Source organism: Falco biarmicus, chromosome Z, assembly GCF_023638135.1.
Source record: "Falco biarmicus isolate bFalBia1 chromosome Z, bFalBia1.pri, whole genome shotgun sequence".
NCBI lineage: Eukaryota > Metazoa > Chordata > Aves > Falconiformes > Falconidae > Falco > Falco biarmicus.
In genome coordinates this window covers 75,751,756-75,774,569 of record NC_079311.1, presented here as the reverse complement: position 1 = coordinate 75,774,569, position 22,814 = coordinate 75,751,756, and the positions used below count along the sequence as shown (strand labels likewise).

The following is a 22,814-nucleotide window of genomic DNA, read 5'->3' as shown; positions in this document are numbered from 1 at the left end:
GGGCTGGAGCTGATGCTCAGTCTGATCCAGCCCATGCTTGAGGGCTCTGGTGGGTGCAAGGCACCTGTTTGCAACTCAGAGCCCCCAGAAACTAAGTCAACCCTGTGCCGGAGGTGAAGGCGAGGCAGGCTGTGAGATCTCAGGCACTACAGCTGCTACCACAGGGTGTCACAGGCTGTGGTGTCCTGCCCTCCCCAAACTGTCCCCAGCCTGGGCACTGGAGCCTGGCAGGTGGCACCATGTCACGCATACAACTCTCAACACTGGTTTGGTTTAGCAGTAAAATTTTATTTTAGACATAAAAGAGTTGTGCGGCTGCCGTTGGAGCGCTGAGGGAGCCAGCAGCACTGAGGCCCAGACTCTCAGACTGAAGCAGAGGTGAGTGTTGCTCCATGCTTGCCTGCTTTGGCACCCAGGAGTGCAGGCAGATGCAGAAGGCACCCACCTGACCTCAACGAGGTAGCTCTGAATGCCCTCAGTTTCCCTGCTGGCTGGGGACACCAGTGTCCAGGTGGTCTTTAGCAGTAGGAAGCACTGCTGGGCTTTCATTTTCCTTTCCTCTTTCACATCCTTTTCCTTTGCCCTGTCTTCTTCCTTTTTCCTTTGTGCTTTCTCGTCCAGTCAAGCCCGGTCTGGTCTGGTCTAGTCTCCCCCAACAAGCTCCTCCAAGTGCACAAGCAATCCCCGCTCCTATATCAAGGCCCACCCTCCACCCCCACCCCTATAAGCTCCATCCCCACCTAAAAAGCTGTCACACCTCACTCACCATTTTCCCCATTATCTGCCCGCAGGATGATCTCTCTGAGTTAAGGACCAGGTGGTTGAGATGCCACCACCCTGGGGTGCCCAGGGGGCACCCAAGACCCTGGGGGGATGTCTCAGGGCAGGGGAAGCAAGCCCAGGCAGTGCACGAGGGCTGCCTAGGGGGGGGTCAGCAGTGGGTAGGGAGTGAAGTATGTAGGGGATGCAGTGTATAGGGGCTACAGTTTATGGGGGCTGCAGTGCAAAGAGACTGCACTGTTTGCACAGGTGACATCATGTGGGCACCAAGTTGTATATAGGAGATACAATATGTGCATTAGAGAAGCATATGGGGGATGTGGTAGGTAGGGGAGGCAGCTGACACATCAAAAGTGTTTAAAAGGAAGTGTATAGTGTAAATGTGCATAGAGACGTGTATAGGGGTGAAAATACTTAAGAGATGCACTGTGCACACTGAGTTGCATATTGAACAGGAAGGATGCAGTCTAGCACTGGGGTGTATATAGGGGCTGTGGTACATGCATTGGGGTGGCTATAGGAGCTGCAGTGTGTAGGGGATGCAATAAATGAAGCCCAGGGGTACCCCAGGCAGCATGGCAGGCAGGAACTGTGTGGGAGGGGGTCACTGGGGGGTAGTGCCTGGGAAAGAAGGTGCATGTGTGGGATGGCACACGCAGAGAAGGGGCCCCATATGCAGTGCTAAGGGACAGAAGGGCCCACATGGGTGCTCACAGCTTTGCACAGAGAAGGCTCAGTATTGCAGCAAGAGGCACCTTTGGGTCTGCTATCTCACCTTGCTGGCCCAGCTGGGTCCCACAGCTCAGGCCCCCAGGACCCTGGAACCCCCAGCTGCTTTCAGGGGTGGAGGGCGCAACTCCCTTACAGCGAGGTGCTGGCGGGAGGGCAGCTGTGCAAGTGGGCTTGGAGCAGTGGGTTTGGAGCAGGCACAGGTTTTGGCCAGCTGTTGGTGCTCTCTCCATCGGGTATCAGTGGGGCCGGGGGCTCCTGGGCAGACAGGACACCTGAGAAGCAAAAGTAAGGGGGTTAGGGCAAGCCCAGGGTTGGCAGCTCTGCTTGCCTGGCCCCCAGCATGCTGGCTTGGGAGGGTGGGACTAGCACCCCTCGGGGCTCCAGCACCCCCTATCACCTCTGGTGCTTTCCCCAGCCCAGCCACCCTCACCAACATGGAGCAGTCCATGGGGTGGCCCAGGACTGTTTGGCTGGTGGTCCCATATGCTGGTTAGCCCTGACCTTTCCAGCTCATTAAATATTTAAGTCCTAAAGGAAAAGCCATCAGTTTTATTTGGGGCTGTCTCAGCAGGGCAGGCAGGTAGCTGGGGGGCACGGGATGAACTGCTTAGCCAGGTAGGTGCGTATCAGCATCCCAAAGAAGCCTCTGCTCCAGCAAAGCACCCAAACATCCTTCCCTGCATCCACTACCATGCTTTGCAACCAGCTAGCCCCACAACCAGCCAGAGATCCTCTAGGCACACAAGCATCAGGGTGAACCCAAATCCAAGCCCTGCCTGCAGGACACCGTGGTGGGGGATAACTCCAGGTGCGCTTTTGCCCTTCTCAGCCCAAGTCCACCCATCTGTCTGTCTGTCCATCCATCTATCCATCACCTACTTTGGCCCTTCATTGCTAGTCCTTGCTGGGGGCCAATTTCCCTCCTCACTGACCCCCTCCTTCTTCTGCCCCATCTCTCCAGGCCCTGACACTTCATTATGATGGATTTTATAGTAAAGACATCAGATTGAAGGAAGGACTTCCTGGCCAGGCAGTGGCTATAAGTTATTGGATTTCCCAGCTGCAATTACATGGGCCAAGCGGCCCTTCTATTTACCTGTGTAGACAACTCCATTTATATCTATTGACATGTTGATACTGCTAATGCTGTTGGTGGACAGGTTCGATGCGGTCTCCTGTCTGTCATCTGGGGAAAGGAAATAACAATATGAGTGTTAAGAGAAACAGAAACAAGAATGCCTAAGAGAGAGAAGCGGGGCACCAGCCTCTATGGGTATCCATGCTTCCCCTCCAGCTCCTGCTGCTCCCTCCTGGGGTGTTAAGGGATGGGGTGACCCAAGCTGAGGTGTTGCATCTTGCTACCTTGGTTGGAGATCTTGATGTTCATGGGAAACTGGGAGGCCATGCCCAGGAGATTCTGCTGCAGCACATGTTGCATCAGCCTCTGCTGCTCCTCTGCTAGCAGGGCCATCTTCTTCTCTGGGGGCTCGCTCATCTCCATCTTCTCTTGCAGCTGGTCCAGTGCCACTGCCTGTGAGGCAGCTGCTTGGGCCACTGACAGATGGTGACTGGGCAGTTCTACTGGGATAGCAAAGTGTCCTGGCACTGCTGCTGCCAGCATGCTATTCTCTGCAATGACCAAAAGACCTCAGCATGTTCCCCCACTGCCGCCCCGTCTCACCATCCCCAGCAGTGCCACCTCCATCCCACTAGTATGCAGCAGGGTAGGCCACCAGCCCCAGTATCTGGGCTTGGTCCTCCTCCAAAGCCAAGAGAAATAAACCTTTCTCAGTCCCAGAGAAGGACTAAAACCCCAAATTTTTTCCCATATGCCCCAAGTAAAAAGTGCAAGAGCAGACAGAGGACATCTCTGCTGCCAGAGTAGTGTCTATCCCCAGGGAGAGTGCCCACTGCAGGGCAGATGTGGTCCTCACCCACCTTGTTTAACAGTGTGCATTTGGCCAAACTGATTGCAGTTGTGCGTGGTGATGCCAAGAGATGGCAGAGGCATCCTGTGGGAGCCCAGAAGTGCTGGGGTGTTGGATGGCGTGTAGCTGTAGACTGTTGTGCCAAAAGTCTGCCTCCGGCTTTCCCGACGGTTGCTGTCAATGGCAGCTTGGAGCTGCCTGGGAGAGCTGAGCGCCCGCTTCTCACATTCATAGGGATACAGGTACTTCATGTATCTGCACGGGGAGAGAGCCCAGGTAAGATTCAGCATCATGCACCTCCCAGCCAGCCCTGTGCCGAGTGGGGATGGAACCTGGGAAGGGGCAAAGCCCTCCATCCTCTTTTGGGGTACCCCATGCCAGACCCCACTCAGGGCTCTGGGGCATCCAAGCCAGCGGGTGCCCCAGGGCAATGCCCACCACCCACCACCACTGACAGGTGCTCACTGCGTGCGGAGGGTGAAGGCAGCACTGGTGATGGAGGTAGGCAGGTTGAGGCCCTTGGTGATGTCCCGCCAGATCTTCTTGTTGATGACTTCAACTAGGCCACCCTTGTCTGTCACAAGTTGGTACAATGTGTACAGGTCCAGCACTTGCTTGGCCATGATGGGGATGCGGTTCACGGGTGTCCCTTCCAGTTGCACACAGGAGAGACAAAAGGGTGTGGGGTGAGCCCATGGGGACCCTCACTCCCTGGTGACAGAGCCCCCACCTTATCCCCACTGCCACTGCAGGTACTGGCTACCCCACAAGGGCAGATGTGTCTCTGTGCCTGGCTGAGCACCTACAGGTACAGGGGGTGCAGGCAGGACCCCAGGGTGCCTGGGAGAGTGGCACTGTGCCCCTGGGCAGGGCAGACCCCAGCATGCTGGCACAGGGTTGACATCAATGGAGCTGTCAGTGGAGCTGAGTACAGTCTCAGCTGGCATGTGGGAGCACAGCGGGATGGCCAACATGCCTCCTTCAGAGCCCCTTAGAGAGAGTTGTCCCCCCACAACTCTTAGATTTCCCTGTAGAGCATCTCCCCACAAAATCTCTCAGAGCATCCTAGAAGGACTCTGTCTGTAACCCCCTTTCAGAGTCTCATAAAGACAGATACCATCTAAAATTCATAAAGGGACACCCCCCATAACCCTTCTGGAGGGACTCAACCTACAACCTGCCCATAGAGAGGTCTCTTAAAAATCCCCCTCTGAGGCCCATAGAGAGGGACTCCCCAAGAGTCCTTGGAAAGACTCACCACCAGATCCCCCCCAGCAGCCCCCTGACTGCTTAAAGAGCCCCACCTCAAGAGGCCTGACCCCAAATCTCCTTCAGGTGCCCTCAGTAGAGACCCTGACCCTTGGTCCCCCAGCATCACCCCCTCCCTCCCCAAGGCCACAGGGCAAGAGGACATGGAGTCATCAGGGCTCTGTGAGCCCAGCATGGTCCCCACAGCTACTGGGTTGGGTTACAACCCCCTTCCCACTTTCCTAGCACCCCCAAATAGCCCCACAGTCTTGCTCTGCCCCGCAGCACCTCAGGGCAATAGTCCGGATAGTGGCTGAGGGCTGCAGCAGACCAGAGAAAGGATCAGCATCCCTTCCCACCCCATCCCGTTCTGCCCCATCCCACCCCATATTTATTCCTCCTGTGGGGTGGCGGGGCATAGGCAGTATCGGAAAGCCATCCATTTGGCTGTGGGAGGCTGTCACAGCCACGCTTCACCCCCCAAACGAAGCTGTCACTCACCGCCATCCTCTAGCATCCCTAATTTATGGCCCCGATATTGGCTTGGCTTCTTCACATAAGCCTGAAAAATGAGCTCTTTTTATTCCTTTACTGAGTTCATTTAACTTTTTTTTTGTGTGTCTGTGTTGTTCGCCCAGTCAGGAAGGGGGAGAGGAGTTTATCCTCCTGGGAAAAAGGCAGAGACACTGACTGGATATCTGCTGGCAGTCCCTCCCCAGCCCTGCCTGGGGAGCGCTGGCACCAGCCCCATCACCTCGGGAGGGTCTGATTTGAGGGCACCCCATCACCCTAACATGCCAATGAGTTTGTAGTGTCTCAGCCCTTATCAATGGCCCATGGACTTCTTTTCTCTTCCCCCCTCCCCAGCCATGGTGGCTAACGAAAGCAGCTCACCATTAATCTTGGGGCTGTGCAGGGCAGGCGACCAGTGCCCGTCCCACTGACAAAGGGACCTGTCTGCGTTCCCGCAGAGTGATGGCCCAGGCCCTGGCTACGGTGAGCACAAAAGCCAGGGAGGTGATGCAGCCATTGTGGTGTTGCAATTAGCTCCTTGATTGATTAATGATCCTGTGTTATCAGCAGAGCCCTCCTCTTGGTGGGGAGATGGGGAGCCCTGCAGGCACCCAATGAGCAAATACAGAAATAGTCCCCCTGTGTCCCAGCTCAGCAATTTTGGGGTGCTATAGAGGTTGGGGCATGGGGATGAGGTGCCCAACTGCCTGTACCCCATGTCTGATGGAGGTGATGGTACCACACCCCCAAGCCACTGGGGCCAGGTGTCCCTGCCTTGAGACATGGGGTCCCTGATGTCTGCCCCATCGGGGCTGTTCCCAACCCGTTTTCCAGCCACACCAGTTTTCCACCCTGCTGACAAACACCAGTGCCAAAACTGCTCTGACAGACAGCAGGGGGGACACCACCCCTTTCATTAGGGCTCACCCTGTAGGAATCAATCCCCCTGGCCCAATGCCACCTTGGGGACACAACCCAGGGGTTGCAGCCCTCTGGCCATGCACCCCTGGGCACCCCAGCAGCACCCTGGCTCATGGGTACCACTTCTGAGACAGCCCCTGATGACCCCCAGGATACTGTCCCTGCCTGGCAGCCCCTCTGTTCCCTTCCTCTTTGCTAGCCAGCTCCAAAATCCCCCACTCCTCCAACAGGTGCATGCACACCCCCACCCGCACAGCCCCACTTGCACCCACACTCCTGCCTGCCCTCCTCGGGGGGATGCCACCCGCTCAGAGATGGCATGGGATGGAGGGGACAGAAGCAGGACAGCCGGACACAGAGGGATGAGAAGCAGCATTAGCACGGAAGCATCGGGCTCCCTCCCTCCTCCCAGCACCACCAGGCACTTTCTTAATTAGCCCCGGCCCCAATGGTGAGGGACTTAATTAGCTCTGGAGAGAGAGATAATGAAGCCACAGAACAGCCCATGAATCTTGTGGCTGATGGATGCTGGGGGGCTGAGGCAGCACTGATGCTCCCACTCACTCCCTGCAGCCCTGCACCAAGACCAGAGGGACCGAGGGGCACCCATGGGGTGGTATCCAGCTCCCCCTGCCTCCAGCCAGGCTCCAGCATGACCCCCACAGCTGTGCCAGCCACCTGCAGCACAGCCCTGAATGAAATAGATGTGTGGGGTCTCAGCCCAACACAGAAGTCAACGGCTGCTGCCCTACAGGCAGATGGATACCCTCACCACCCTTCCCACAGGCATGGCTGGGGGGCAACCGCCGCTTTCTGCCCACCCTTGCCCCATACACGGCCACCCCCACTGCTCCCATACCCCCCCCTAGCCTTCCCCTGTTAATTAGCTTGGCATTAACCTCTGCCTGGGGTTTACTGGCTATTGAGCGGCATGTTCATTAATCCACACACCAGCAAAAGGCTCTAATTAATACAGCCAGCCACACGCCCGCGCTCGGCAACTTTTAATTGTCGCAGGCCCGGCCAGGGAGGGCGAAGGTTAAAGCATTTATCGAGTCCCTGGGAGCCAGCTTGCCCCCCCCCCCCCCATGCCAATAGCAAAGATTTCCAATACTGCTGGGCCTGCTGGCGAGCTCTTAACCCCTGGGTGCCCGGCGCTGCCCAGGCCACTGACCCCACTGCTGCAGCATCATGGGCATCGCTAAGAGGTGCCAGTATGGGCATCCTCGCTGGCCACTGCTAATGGGGAGCCCAAACAATCATTGCTAAAGGGGCATGCCAAGGGCACCCCCAGCAGGCACCACTAAAAGGCACTGCAAACGGGCACCTGCTAATGGGCACTGTTAATGGGTGTAGCTAACAGTTGTCACAAGGAGATATGCTAGCAGCATCCGCACAGGCACTGCCAGTGGGTATCCCTGCTGGGCATTGCCAACAGGAATCATCAGCAACTGTGGCCACCAAACCCAGCTGGAGGGGTGCAGCAGCAAGAAAGCACCCTGCGGGGTTTTGCCTGTGGTGATGGAGGCACATCTGCTGGGTGAGTTTTTACGCGTGTGTGTACAGGAGATGTGGGCAGCAGGCACTGCGGGACCTGCCTGAGGTGGCCACAGAGCAGCCTGGAGCCTGAATGGACCACACTTTGAGGCCCTCCTAGGCAGCTGTGGCAGGGGTGCCAGTGCTGCCCACCCCAGCCACACATCTTTACCTCTCTTCTGCATGAATCCAAAGAGGTCATCCAGGAACTCCTTGCGTTTCGGATCCTGGTCCAGTTCATAGAGCTGGGGGAGGGAGAGAGAAGGGTCAGTGCTGCTGGCACATGTGGGTACACGAGGCAGAGGGGACAGTGCCAGGGGCAGCTCTGTGCCTGTGCCAGGACCCGGCATCACCCCTGGCCCACATGCCTGCTCTGCCAGCAACAAGAGGCTGTCCCTGAACCATGGACAGGATCTGCCAGACGCACCCTCTGTGCTGGCAGTGCTGGGCTGTCCTTGTGCCTGGGGCCCAGTGTGGGCTGCCTGCACACCACTGACTATTTTGCACCGTTGCGTCAGAGATGCTGCATCTTTTCCTGAGTTTCCCTTGCCCTTCACCTTCCTAGGTAGAGGCATGACAGTGTTTCAGCCCAGGAAGATGATGGCAATGTAGACAGGACAGCAGCAAATCCCAGGCCCCTGGGCAGGTCCCTGGGACATGCATCTGCTCAGCAGAGATGCTAGTCCTGTCCTGGGGCAGGGCAAGCTGGCAGGGCCACAGTGCTGGGTGCCAGCAAGGGAGCTGCAAGCACTGGGGCTGCCCCACTCAGCTGGGGTGACGGGGCTGTCAGTAACCTGATAAGCAATGGCCTGAGCTCTGTCATCACAGGACGGAGCCTGACCAAGAGCCAAGGATGGCGTGAAGCACCTCTGCAAAGGGAAATGGTGCCAAACCCTCCTCCCTCACCTAAACATGGTGACCCCAAAGCCATCTCCCCTGGTCAGGCAGGAGGATCCCAAATCCATCTTACTCAGCTGTGCATGGGGACCAGGGGTGGGAGCACAGCAGTGACACATCCCTGCAAGGCACAAGGACTTCCCACAGTATGTATGTGTGCAAAACCAGTTGTGTGTGCACCATGTGCAAGTGCACAAGCACGAAACTGCAAGTGCAGCACTGTGCGTGCAGCAGCACTGGTGTTCAAGCATCATGGCAAGTTTGTGGGTGCACTGATGCCTGTGCAAGCCAGCGAGCATACACATGGTTGTGCAGACCCACACATACAGCTGTGAGGACACTTACATGTGTTGGATGGATGCAGATCCGGATGCATGGACACAACCCCCCAGGCTGAGCTGTCGGACAGCATTGGGAAAGTGGGTGCAGCCCCAGCACCGGCTCCGTGTGAAAGCCAGGGCTTGCCTGATTCCAGCACAGCGCCTGGGTGACCGTGACAAATTGGAGCCAGCCAGATCGATGGCCCAGCAGTAAAAGTCAGAGCACATGAAGGAAAAATTAGCACCAATCGAAGGCGCTATAGACACCAATTCCTCCCAGCAAGCCCGGCAAGAATTTAAAGCCATTGAAAAGAAACAAAACTCAGCAGTCCAGGAATAGATTTCCAAAACATATACAAAGAAATGCAAGCTGGAAAACAAAGTCAGGCACAAAGCAGAGTCGTTTAATAAACAATTGTGCTGGGAAAGGCCATTAAAAAACAAAAGAAATAGAGCACTCCCCTGCTCCACACAGCACATCTTTCATGGGACAGATAAAGGGAGCTGTGCTGTGGGATGTCAGCCTGCAGGGACATGATAATGGGGGATGGGAGTATGCAGGGATGTGAATACAGGGACTTGGGGACATGGAGATGTGAGGATGCAGGGATGGGGCGACATGGAGATGTGGGGATGCAGTGATGGGGGGACAGGGGGACACACAGGGATGCAGTTATGCAGGGATACTCCTACAGACACCCCATGGTTCCCATCCTTGGGCAGACACATCTGAAGACAGTCCCTCATCTAACCCATGAGTGCCAGCTGCCTGCCCTTTGTCTAACAGGTGGGTGCTAACTGCCCATCCCTAACCTAGTCTATGGGTGCTACTGCCAGTCTCCCACCACACCTACAGGCACTGACTGCCTGGCTCCCAGCTGTTCCATGCTGCACCATCCCTGGCCCCTTCCTTGACCTCTGGGTGTCACTTACCATCCTGTCTTTACAGCAGGGTGCCCTCGGGGTACCCTCAGCCCTCAGTGCCAGCACCGTGCCCCTCCCCTCCATCGTGGTGCTCCCTGCCCTACTCTGTGCCCCCTCCCCATTGCCGGCCCTTTCCCAGGAGCTCCTCAATCGGCACAGAGCTCCAGGGGGCTGCTTTGATTTCTGTGCAGGAAAGGCTGTGTGAGCCAGGCTTTGCCTGAATTTCCCTGCCTGCAGCAGGGCTCTGGCTTCCACTGCTCCACACTGAGCCTGTTTCCACCCACTGTGATCTCCTGGCTTGTCAAAGCAAACCCCCCAAACCAGGAACCTGGGGTCAACCCAGCGGGTGGGCTTCTGCACCCATACCTCTGCTGGGCCCCTGGATGTCACTTGTGTTTCTCTTCCCACCAAGGCGGGCAGGATCCCACCTAGCACATGCTGCCACTGCTTCCAGCCCTCAAAACAGGTGCGACCTCCACGTGCTAGGACCTATTTTTCCACTACTTATTAACCTCTAACCTTTCATCTGTGTGGCACCAGGATGCAAAGACACATTACATCAAACAGGGAGCAAAGGTCAGCTTTTAAGCGGAGATGAGAGAAAAGCTGAGTAACAGAGGACCAGCTGGTACGGCCCTTGGCTGGGCTGGGGATGCACCCAGCTTCCCATGAGATTTAAGGATGCTCAGACTGGAGAGGAGGTGGTTTGCGGTGCTGATGGGGGGTGGGCTGGGTCCAAGTCAAGGCTGTCTATGTGATGCAGGCATCACAGGTTCACAGGAGTGGCACAGGGGTGCCATGGGTGGTGGCACAGGTGGTGGTCTGCCACAGCCTCCAGGCAAGGAGGGACCCCTAGATAGCCACAGACCTGAGGAAGAAGCCAACTCCATCCCTTACAGAGGGTTCTGGGCCCTGCCACTCACCCTGCTCCTCCTGCTGCAGTGTGGGCACCGTGGTCTAAGAGGTAGATCACAACCCTCCAGGGTCACACACAGTCCCTGGGGGATGGACGGACATGCCTCACATGGGTGTATACAACCCCACACAGGCTGACACAACCCTGCACAGGTGTGCACAAGCCTATGCAAGCATGTACAACACTACATGGGTATGCACAATCCCACATGAGCGTGCACCACCTCGCGTGGATACACGTGACCCCACATGAATGTGCACAACCCCTTATGGGCATGCACAACTCCACACAAGTCTGTACACAGCCCTGTACATGCACACACATTCCCCCCGGGGCCACACAGAAGCTTGCATGGGCACATACAACCCTGCACAAGCATGCACAACCCTGTATGGGTACACAGAACATCACATGAGTGCGCACAACTTTGTACATGCACACACAACCCGCACAGGCACAAATCCATACACAGGCACATACAACCATGTCGAGGTGTGCACAGCCTCCTGTGGGCATGCACAACCTCAGGTGAGCCTTCCACGGTGGCACACAACTCTGCACAAGTACCCATAACCCTATGTTGTGTACACACAGCCCTGCACAGGTGCACACACACACCAGATGTGTACGCACAACTGTAGACAGGCACTCACAACCCCATAAATGTATGCACAATCCCACACAAACTAGCACAGCCCCAGACTGGGAATGCACAACCCTAGACTGGAACACACAACAGCAGAAGAGCATGCACAGCTCTGACAGGTGTGCACAGCTCCAGCCAGGTGGCCACACACAAACCCAGTCAGGCATGCACAGCCCAGACCAGCACACCTCGACCCGGGATAGACACTCCCCACCCCGCAGGGACACACACCACCCCAGAGCATCCCCCCACGGTGCACCTTGGAGCAGTCAGGCAGGCCTTGCCCAGGGGCAGTTGTGCAACACAAGTGGTAGCTGCTGCTTGTGGTGACCTATGAGCAAGGACCCTTTTAATCGTGTTTGTATTGATATAATTAGTAACTCATTTAACGCCATCGATGTAACTATATTCCTCTATAAACAGAAGTATTAAACTGTCAAGCCTGGGGATCAATATCCTGCCAGTGTGCAGCACAGCTCTGGTCTGCTGACCTCAGGGACCCCAAACATAGTGCTTGGTCCCCTCCAGAAGCCGTGGCACCCCCAACGCCATCCCACCTCCACATGCCACCACTGCTCAGGTGCTGGTGCAGGACCAGAGCAAGGTGTCCTCATCCCTGCCCCACCCTGGGTGCAGATCCGGGGACCCTGCTCCCTCCCATCATCCCATTGCCATGGCGACATCTTTATTCCTTAAGGGAAGGGGATAACTGGGCTTGTCAGGCAGGTTAAAGGTCAGCGGGTCGAACACGGTTTATTAAAGGGACATGAATAAACCTTGTGCCTCCCCCTTCTCCTCACTGTGATTAAATAACATCATTAGCACCTCCCACTCAGCTAGCGGATGCCTTGCCCAGAGCTGGGGGAGCTTGTAGGGCTGGAATTGGGGTCCCTGGCACCCCTTAGCCCAGCTGGTCCCCTAGACAGAGCAGTGAGGCAGTGAGGTGCTAAGCCATCCTCCAGGCATCTCCGGGCTGCCCTGCCCCAGAAAGCCCCTCCAACAGTTCCCCCCCAGGGCCCTGCTACCAAGGCAAGCGATCGCAGCTGGACCTCCCACAGCCCCTGCTCAAGCTGCCACCTCCTGCTGGCAGCAAAGGCTTAGATCGGCAACCAGGATTTAATCCACTTAATATGAGCTGTATTGATCCCGGACCCTGCTCGGCTCCCCCCTGCCTTGCATCCACCCCCCCCAACAGTGAGCCACTTAATATGCACCACATTGATTAGCCGCATTGCTAATTTTTCCATCTGGTTGCTGTTCACGCAGGGAGCTCAGGTAACACTGCTCTCCATGCTCCCCTCAAGCCCCCCAGGGTGCAGCCCCATGCCACGGGTGGCTGACTGCTGACGGGCTATTTTGGAGTCCTTGCACCCCTCTGGGGCATCACTGCCACCTCTGAGCTGCGGGTCCGTGGCTCCTTCCCCAAGAAGATGGTGTACAGCCAGGCACCCTGCACTGGGGTGTCCTCCCCTGTCTCCTGATGGCATAGGGGGGACAGGAATGACAACAGTGCCTCAGTTTACCCTGCAGGCTTGCAACCACAGGAGCTGGCTATTCCCAGTTGATGCCCAGCCCTGTGCACACCGGGGTGCAGAGACCTCAACAGCATCCACCATCAGGGCCCCGCCAGCCCCCCAGTCCAGCCATGGGGCACACACAAAGGAGCTCAAGCTTGGGGGTGTGTGTCCCCCATCCCCAGTGTCAGAGATGGGGGGCAATTCACTCCCTGCTGGGCACAAACCACCCCCTGACCTTGCAAGCCACCGCTTGCCTCCTCCACCAGTCGTTAATAAGTTAATGGTTATGGGACGGCTTTGCTGGGACGCCGGCTGCATTCAAAGGTGCTGCTGGCTCTTGAGGGGGGGGCTGCTCCCCTGCTCCACAGCCCTGATGGGCATCAGGGTGCTTCCTTGCCCCAACATCCCCAGCCTCAGAGGTCACCCCACCTGCATGGCTGCACACCTCTGTCCAGAACCCTCTCCCGATATGGTGGCTCCCCCCAAAAAAACCTTCATCATGCTTAATATTTAACGGCACTTTATAGAGCAGCAGGTTTAATCAGCACTGATAATGCAGCAGATCCGGCAGGTCATTAAAACCCCCCTCCCTGCCGAAGCGGGCACTGCTACTCCAGGGAGAGCTGCCTGCTACAAACATTAACCCGTCTTCGCACAAGTTGAGGGACTGTTTGCTGGCAGTGCTGGCCTTGGGATGGCAGCCTCCCACCCACAGCCCAGACCTGGGATGAAGCAGGGGCTCACCGTGTCCCCAGCCTCCTCCTCACAACACATTTTGCAAGATGGGAAACTGAGGCACAGGGTGCTGGCACGGGTCCTGCAAGGGTTGGGGCCAGAGAAAACATCCTGCATGGTGCCATGGCAGGTACTATCTGTGACCCTGTTCCACTGATCCACATCCCTCTGTCTGGGCACTGTGACACAGGGCAATTTCAGGCTCCCAGCGATAGCGTGTACCCCACTATCAGCTCCTTGTTGTTCCTTTGATAATGTCTGACCATGGAGGGAGTCAACGAAGGTATTTGTTTGGGTTAACTTCCCCAGCCTGCTGGCACTTGCCAACCCACTGCTTCCCACTCTGACCTTGCTTTCCTCTCCATCCCTGCCTACCCCTCCATCCTTGTCCCCTCTTTGATTCCTCCTGTGGCGACAAGAGCCAGGGGAGCCCCCTCCAGCACCAGCACCCCAGGTGCTCCCTGAGGGGCATGCATGCAAGCATCTACTATACATGCATGGGTGTGCACACAGGGCATGTGCTTACCCATGTGGGGGTCTGTGCACGCACACAACTGCTGCAGAGCTGGCTGAGTATGGGGGTGCACACCTGGGTGGGCTGTGTGCATGCCTGGGTAATGCATTGTGTGCTCGGTGGCCCCCCTGTGCAGCTCTGGCCCCATTCCCTTCCTCTGGCAGCTTTGAAAGGATGATGGGGTAGGAAGGGCTGCTGGCCACCTTGTGCCAGCAATCCCAGCCCCCACCTTCACCTCCAGAAGAGCTGAATGCCTGAGCAGAAAGGGTGTTTAGGGCTGGTGCTCACTCCACCCCACCACCAGACACAGGACAGGAGTGCTGAATCCGAGGGATCCAAGACAGAGCAACCCTAAGCTGCAGCCTAGAGGGGAACACATCCCCACCGACCTGGGAAGCCCCAGTAGGTGCCCTGTGCCACAGGGGACAGGTCTCCACAGCCCCCATGTACAGAATGCTGCACGCTCACCCTTTGCATGCTCATACCCCCAGCACACCGCCACTCACACAATCACACAGCCCCCAGCTTGCTCTGCAAATGCACCGTCATGTGCATGCTTCCCTTGTGCACAGTCATCCCCAGCCATGCTCTCCATGGGCAAACAGCCCCGCCACACACACTCACACAGGCCCCTGTGTGTGCTCTCCCACTGCACACACAGCCCTCGCTGCTTGCAGATGTACCCCCTATACACTCTTCCCGTGCACACACACTCCTTGCGCACACACTCTCCCCATGCACACCCACACATCATGTGTACGCTCGTACACCCTCTATACACACGCACCATTTGCACACGCACCCTGTACACACTCACACATCCCCTACACGCTCTCTGTGCACATACACACCTGTTGTGCATGCTCATACATTCTCTACATACTCCCCCTATGCACACACCCCACCCATACATGTTCATGCATCCCCTATATTCATCCTCCTTGTGCACATATGCACACATCCTGTGCACACTCATGCAACCCCTACACTCACTTCCCCCTCACACCTTGTGCATGTGCCTGCATTCCCTATACACTCTCTCCCTTCTGCAGGCTCATGCACCCTCTATATACACTGCCCCCTATGCACACTTGCCCCAACATCACCTGAGCTCACTCCCACACCCCCACACAGTATGCTGGTGGGACCAGACCCCACTGCCCAGGGCCAGATCCTACCTCCCTACCAAAGCCCTGCCCAGCCCACTGCTGGCACGGGGGATTTACCTCCATTATTAACACAGTTAGTAGATCAACAGTCAGGAAGCAGATGCATCCTCCCCAAATTCCCCACTCACACCTGATTCTGAGGCAGCAGCTAGGGAGGGAGCCAGGGGAAGCTGTGGGGTGAGGGCTTATGCTGGTTCTCCTCTCCCACCCACAGTGCCTTTATCCTCAAACCCTTGATTAGTTTTTACACCTCCGTTTTGGAGGCCCCAAGCCCAAGCCCTCAGGACACCCCTCCATCTGGGAGATGGTGTTTCAACAGCTGCTGAGGCTCTTGGCATCCCCCAGCCTGCAGCAGAGCTGCAGAGGGCCCTGGGGGACAGCAGGAGGGGAGCAGGGGAATGGCACCCACCAGGACTGCTCAGCACCATGGGCTGGGTCAAGTGGCACAGTGGCGGTCTTGGAGCAGGGCTCTGCCCCCAAACCTTGCCTCAAACACCAGTGGGTACATACTGCTTTGTATATGAAGACACTGGTCCATGCATGCACAGGAGTGCCCATACACCCTAGGACACTGCAAATGTCCTTATACAAACACACCGGTGTGTCCAGACACACATGGGCACACCATACACATGTGGGCACACACATGGTGCCATATACACCCCTACAAACACACACACACACACACAGAGATACGGGTTGATACACACTTGGCCACGTCCATATGCACCTGGGAACTCACAGAGACCCATAAGCACATACCAGCATTCACATGGGCCCATATACACTTGGGCACTTACCTAGATCCATACACACATTTAGGGTTTCCTAGGGACCCCTACACACACGGGCACTCAAATGGGCCCACACACATGCACCAGCGCTCACATGGATCCAAGCACACATGGGCATACCCCTACACTTATATGGAACACTCATGTTGTTCCATATGCACACACATGGCCAGAGCACCTGTACATGCACTCCCAGCCGTACCCCAGCAGCACCCTGCTCCAGCCCTCTGCCTGTGCATTTCTGCTGGGCTGCTGGAGCTGCTGGAGCTGCTTCTGCCAGAGATCAGCGCACTGACCCTTGCAGCTGCCAACACCTCCCTGCTGCAGGTGGCCCCAGCCCCAGAGCAGAGCTCTGCCTGCAGATCTCTTGACAAGAAGCCTCCAAGCAACCCTGAACAGCAGCAAACACCACATGCATTGCCCGCCCCCGGTGTAATCAGAGACCTCTAATTTAGCTCTGAGAGCCCTTCAGTTGTTGCTGCCGCATCTGTGCTAAAGATGCACTGGAGATGGGGAGAGGGCTGGGGCAGGGAGACCACCTCCCTCTCCCTGGGGTACCCCTCCTGACCTGACGCCATTCCCTGGCAGGCACGGACAACAGCACAGGAGAAAGCAATGGGGACTGGAGATGGAGGCAGGAGAGCATGCACTACAGGCCCTCCCACCCCACTCTGCAATGACCCTGAAGCATGGGACGGAGAAGTCTGTGGCACAAGGCAGGCTGCCGCCAACTTGGAGCACTTTCCTTCAGGCTTTGAGATGTGAGCGCATGCATTCATGACCAGCGAGACCCACTAAATGCATATAAAGGACAGGTGGATGCAAGAGGCAACTGCAGGCATCAGGGACAGATGGGGCAGGAGCAGCACCATGGTGAGAGAAGGCACAACCACACCAGGGTTGGCCAAGGATGATGACAAACAGCTGCTGGCAAACTAACCATCCCCAAATTAACTGCTGAGCCTACCAGACATGCAAGAGTCTCCAAAGGGCTGGCTGGGGCTCATCCCACCCCAGCTGCTCCCAGGCAGGGAGAAGGAGCTCTGCAGCTGCAGAACTCTCTCACCTGCAAAGGGATGGGTTTGAATGCAGTGGCAGAGCCCTGGCAGGGAGGGCATCCTCCTGCCAGCAAACACTCGGCTGCTGGGGAGCTGGACACAAAACCTAGGTGTTTGAGACTCTCCTGCCCTGAGCCTTCCTGCAGTGCCACCGCTGGGAAGAGCTGGGGGATGGAGAGGGAAGCCTCAGGTTCTGGTGCTGCTGTTCTATCACTTGGAGGAAAACGGGGCTCTCATGCAGAAAGCTGAATTCCTGGGGCTTAGCTGGCACCAGCGATGCCAGGCTGTTTCCAGTGCCCTCCAAGGTAAATGTGTGATGCAGCACCACAGCATCACAACTTGGTGGCTTCCTTGTCCCCAGGGGAGGGGAGGTCAGGGGTAGCACATGGTCAGACCCTACTCAGTGCCCCCCACACAGAGACCGGGGCTGCCTCACAGTGCTGGGTGCGGGACACCTCCCGGACCTTTGCCCAGGTCTCTACCCATGTGGCCTTATCAAGTGTACATGGACCAGCACTGCGGACTGATGCAGGAGGCAGGGGTGAGGGGGGCTCACAACACTGTAAAACCAGAGCAGCCCTCCCAGATCAGAGCAAAGGTCCCACCCACACCCCCAGACTGGTGCCTTGGGAAACATATAAAGCCAAGACAAACACGTTCCTCCAAAATGCTCCTCTGGGTGAAGCGGTGTTTGCCTATTAACCCTCAGTGGGTGTTCCCCCTGCAATCTCATCCTCCGCTCCCATTTTTAGCACCACTGCACTGCATGGAAGGCCCCCCCCCAGCTGGTCCTGCACCAGCTTCCCAACACTATTCCTATCAGGGCCCACTTCTCGCCAGGGAAAAGTGGCCTCATGCCCCCACCCTCTCTGCAAACCAGCCTGGATCTGGTGGTACCCCTTCACTTAGCTGCCCCCCCCCCCGCCCCCCCCCCCCCCCCCCCGGTGGACGACAGCAAGGACAGACCCTGAGACCTGTCACAGGTGATGCCAGAAGTGCTGTGTTGGTATGGGACAACTTCAAGCAGGAGGTCCTAGTGGGAAACAGAGCTCCAGCCACCACAGCGTTGCTCCCTGGCTCCAGGACCCCCATGCCCACTGTGCCAGTGCCTCAGCAGCTTGCAAGCAGTCACATCCCGCCCTCCATGCTCCACAGCATCACAGACCCAGCCCCTGGGAAGCCTCTGGAAGCCGGAGCACGGTCACCCTCCCCACTCAGCCCCTGCCCTGAGATCCAAGAACCTGTTCCCCAGGCTGGGCGAGACACAGCCCTGCAGTCTGGGGAGGGACCTGGGGTGGGGGGACGGGGACGCACAACCCTCCCAGGCAGGGCTACATCCCCTCCCACAGGGGAAGGACAGGAGTGACAGCCACCCTGCAGACCCCAGGGCAAGCCGCCAGCGCAGCCTGCCCCGGACTGCCATCCCCTGCACGGCAGCGCCACGCAAAGGCTGGGCAGGGCTGGTCCCCTCCAGCTCCTTCCCCCCCTCCCTGTCCCATCCCCTCCCTATAAGCCACCAGAGGCAATCGGGCACCCTGTCCCTGTGTGCCCAGGGGTACTGAACATAAAGGACACCCCGCTGTCCCCCGGACTGGCTGGGACATGCCAGCCAGTCCGGGGGACAGTGGGGAAACCCACCTGGTGGGTCTCTGGAGCAGGGATCCATCACCTTTCCAATCAGGGTTGGTGAAAAAAGAAAGCAAGCAAGGAAGGAGCCAGAGCTCACTCTCCCCTGCCCCAGCCTCCCCTGCCACCCACTCCCAGTGTTCGCACCGCACCGCTGCCTTTGCTCCAGCCCCTCACGGGGAGCGCGGGCAGCCCCGGCCGGGCACTGGGCATGGGGCTGGAGGATGAGAAATACCGGGGATGCTTTCTCTCCTTGCCTAGACCAGGGAGGGAGGAGCTGCTTCCCACCTCGTAGCTGACCCCAGGAACCGGACAGTCAGCCTTGTTCTGCTCAGCGGGGTGTAAAGTAACACTTCCCGGATGAGTTATTCAGCCTATGCAGCGTACCCACCCGGACCTCCCCAGGTTGCTTTCCAGGCAGCATCGGGCGCTGGCAGCCTCCCCAGGCATGGCTGCAAGACATGCTGCCCACAGTCTGCCTGCACCCGTACCTGCTGCCTCACAGGTAGCTGCCCAGGTGGGTGAGCCCTGGCCCCTCTGAATAACACCGAGCTGTGCAGCAGCATGGCCCCATGGCCCCCAAAAGTTGTGTCCCTGCTCCTGTCCCCATCCCCTCCTGCAGGAGCCACCGTGTATGAGCCCTTAAGTCCCCTTGTTGCACCGTTCGCTGAGCAGTGCCATCCTACAAAGCCACACACTAGCTGTACGGGGACATGTCTGCCTCCTCCGTCCCCTCACTGCATCCTCCCTGCCACCCATCCTGCCACCAGCATCAGTTTCCCCTGACAATGAACCCGAACACACATGAAGAGCAAACGCGACGCGGTGCTATGCAGTCCAGGCACACACTCATGCTCACACCTGCGCATGGAGCTGCACCTGCTGCATGCGAACCAGGGCTTGCACAACTCAGCACGGATGGGATCCACATGTCAAATACAGACAGAACTTTTCTCCACCCTATACAGAAGCCAAGTCCCCATGCCAGATCTCTGTGAAACAGGGGTCTCCTCTATGCCCAGCAAGAGTGAGGTGACAGGGTTGACACGCTGCTCCCTCCAGCCAATATAGGAAATCAATGAGTGGCACCAACCACTCACAATATGCCCCAGCCCTTGTGGAGACACAGGGGAGCTTGGTTCTGTGATCTACCAGCTCCTTGGGATAACCATGCATTGGAGCTCTTGCCCTTGTCTCTGCCTTCCATGGAGAGGGGCCACCCTGTTTTACCTGTTATGGAATGCACGGGGGACAGAGCTTGCAGGGGTCAGGGTGGGCACACGGGGGTGCCTGGACACTGGGCACCCCGTCATGCTGCAGAGCCTGGGCACAGGCATACGGAACACTGAGGAGGTGGGGGACGTGAAGCAGGGGTGAGATGGAATTTGGCAGGGAGTCGGAGAGTATATCAGGATGCCTCTTGGGGTGGGATGGACACAAGGTTTGGAGGCAGTGGGGGGCATAAATGTCCATTCAGGGAAAGCTGAACCCCAAGCTTGGGGGGCTGCTGGGGACACCAGGGATACCCTCCTGGAGTGGCTGTTTCCAGGTGGTGTTGCCCCGGGGCGGCAGATGCCCTCCTTACCTGCTTGAACTGCTCCTCATAGGTCCACCCTTGGTGTGAGAGTGGCAGCAGGTCACGGGGCTTCCCTTTCTCCCTCTCGTCTTCCTCCTCTTCTTCCTCTTCTTCTTCTTCCCCCACAGCGACCGGCGGCAGGCACGGCCCGGGGGCCAGGAAGCACTGGGTGGTGGCAGGCGGCGGCAGCGAGTGGCAGCCGGGGCTGGGGCCGGGTTCGAGCTCGTCCTGGAGCCGTCGGAGACTGTCGTCGATGTTGCCGGCCAGGCGGTCAGCCTGCTGCTTCTGCAAGCTCGCCATCACGGCTGCCAGGCGCAGTCCCCCCGCCGCCCTCGGGCCGCGCGGCGCAGTGGCCGGCTGCGGGCACGGGACACGGCCTTAACTCCGCCGCCGGAGGAGGAGGAGGGAGGGAAGCACCTTCGCCTCTCCCGCTCTCCACCCCTGCTCCCGCAGGCCCAGCCCAAAAGTTGGCGGCGGAGGTGTCGCCGCACCAGCCGCGACACCCCCTGCGGGCGGAACTGCCTTCTCCCCCGCGACGCCCTGGCACCCTTCCAGCTCCCCCCACACCCGGCACGCTTCCCTGCCGCCCACTCGGCCCGCCGGACGCCGTCCTCGTCCCCCCGGGGAACGCCCTCGCGCTCCCATCGGGGACAGTTCCGACCCGGGAGCCCCGTCGCTGTCTTGCAGGCAGCCCCCCTCCGCGGTCCGCTGGGGACCCGTGTCGTGATGGGACCCCTTCCCCGGTCCCACCGGAGACCTCCGCCCCGACGGTCCCACCGGGGACCATCTCCTACCGAGCTCCCCGTCCCGTCCCGCCCCCGCCGGGGACCCCGTCCCGGTCCCGCCGGAGATCCCCCCTCGGTCCTACCGGGCGCCCTGTCCTCCCGGGACTCCCCTCCTGCCCCCATCGGGGACCCCCATCCCGCTCCCTGTCCGACCTCGCCCGGCCGGGAGCGCCCCCACCCGGCTCCCACAGTGCACCCCGTTCTACCGGGGCCCCTTCGCTCCGTCCCGTGGCGGTGCGGCCGCGCCGGCTCTCACCAGGGGGGCTCTGGCCGCCAGGCTGGGGTTCTCCACCATGCCGCCGGCTGCCAGCGCCGCGCGGGGCTGTCCCCGCCGTCCTGCGGGGGCACGGGCGGCTGCTCCGCCCGACCCCGGCCCGCCGCTCACATGGTGCCGCGCCTGCCGATATTTCTTTTATTCCGCAGCAGATGAGGGTGGGTGGGATTTTTCCCTCTTTCTGTCCGTCTTTATTCCCCCCCCCCCTTTTTTTTTCCTTTCCTTTTTTTTTTCTTTTTTTTTTTTTTCTTTTTTTTTGCAACAAGTGGCAAGCGGGCAGAAACACCGCTCCTCGCTCCCATCTGGTAGCGCACCTCAGGGGGTTCGCCGGGAGAGCCTGGCTTACGGCAGCCCCGGGGGGATCGCCCCGGGACCAGAGCCGGCCCGGGGCCGCGTGGGGGTGTAGGGGGAGTGAGTGTGGGTGAGTGAGGGTGTGTGGGGCGGTGGAGGTGTGTGTGTGGACGTGTGGGTCTGAGTGTGTGTGGGGGTGTGTGCCTGTGTGTCTGTATATGTGCATACATGGGAGGGGGGTGCACAGGGGAGTGTGCAGGGTGTCCAGGTATGCATACATATATGTGTGGGGAGTGCGCAGGAGGGGTGTGGAAGGGGTCTGTGCACTCATATGTAAGAGAGTGCTGCACGCATTGCACGCGTGCAGAGGGTCTGAGTGTGTGTAGATAATTTTGTGTGCTGGGAGAAGGTAGTGCATTGTGTGAGCGTGTGCATTTGTGCAGTTGGTCTGTGCTTGTGTGCACACCTGTGAGCACTGGTCCAGCTGAGCATCCACCATGTGTGCGTGCAGAATGTCTGAGCAAGCATGTATCTGTGCACACTGGGGGAGGTGAGCACACTGGATGTGTGTGCAGGGGAGCCTGTGCACACCCACTGGGAGCATGCCCTGCATGCGCATGTGCACGCTGTGTTTAAGATGTGCATACACGCTGGGGGAGTGGAGGACGTGCATTCATTGCATGGAGCCGTTCGCATGCACATGCATATATGCAGCCGTGTACATTATCAGAGGGGCTGAGCATGTTCAGTGTGTGCACACGCCTGTATGTATGCTGTTGGGAACAACAATAAATGCTTGTATGTGTATGTGGGGAGCTAGGGGTGTGTGTGTGTTTTGTGTGCTCACCTGTAGATGTGTGCAATCTGTGTTGGGAGAGGCAGGGGTGTGCACTGTATGCCCGAGCAGTTGTGTGCATGCACTCGTGTTTGGAGGAGCTGGGTGTGTGTACCCTCACCATCAATCTGTGTGCAGGTGCGAAGGGGAGTTTGGGGTGAGCTCCAGGCGCTGAGCCCTGACCTCTGTCTGCAAGAGCCGGGGCAGGGCACACTCAGGCTTGAGACATGCTTACAGGCTGGGGCCACCAAAGGATCCTCCTGAGGGATGCTGTGTGTG

General features: G+C 58.2%; 1 protein-coding gene across 1 annotated transcript; it reads right to left on the bottom strand.

Annotated features, from left to right (window-relative positions):
- Positions 1 to 292: 292 nt before the first annotated feature.
- ARID3C (AT-rich interaction domain 3C) lies at positions 293 to 20,821 on the bottom strand. Its single transcript, XM_056325449.1, has 7 exons — positions 20,360 to 20,821; positions 7,831 to 7,903; positions 3,906 to 4,089; positions 3,451 to 3,695; positions 2,875 to 3,141; positions 2,609 to 2,698; positions 293 to 1,784 (listed from the first exon to the last, which is right to left on the bottom strand). Exons 1-7 carry the CDS (start codon positions 20,648 to 20,650, stop codon positions 1,642 to 1,644), a joined length of 1,293 nt encoding a protein of 430 aa, XP_056181424.1. The 5' UTR covers positions 20,651 to 20,821; the 3' UTR covers positions 293 to 1,641.
- Positions 20,822 to 22,814: the final 1,993 nt, after the last annotated feature.

Excerpts from the sequence above, each read along its gene's own strand:
- ARID3C (XM_056325449.1), bottom strand. The coding sequence starts at position 20,650 with ATGGCGAGCTTGCAGAAGCAGCAGGCTGACCGCCTGGCCGGCAACATC. Across the intron at positions 7,904-20,359 it reads ATGAGGAGCAGTTCAAGCAG|CTCTATGAACTGGACCAGGA; the intron begins GTAAGGAGGGCA and ends TCCCTCCCCCAG. Across the intron at positions 2,699-2,874 it reads CATCAAGATCTCCAACCAAG|ATGACAGACAGGAGACCGCA; the intron begins GTAGCAAGATGC and ends TCCTTTCCCCAG.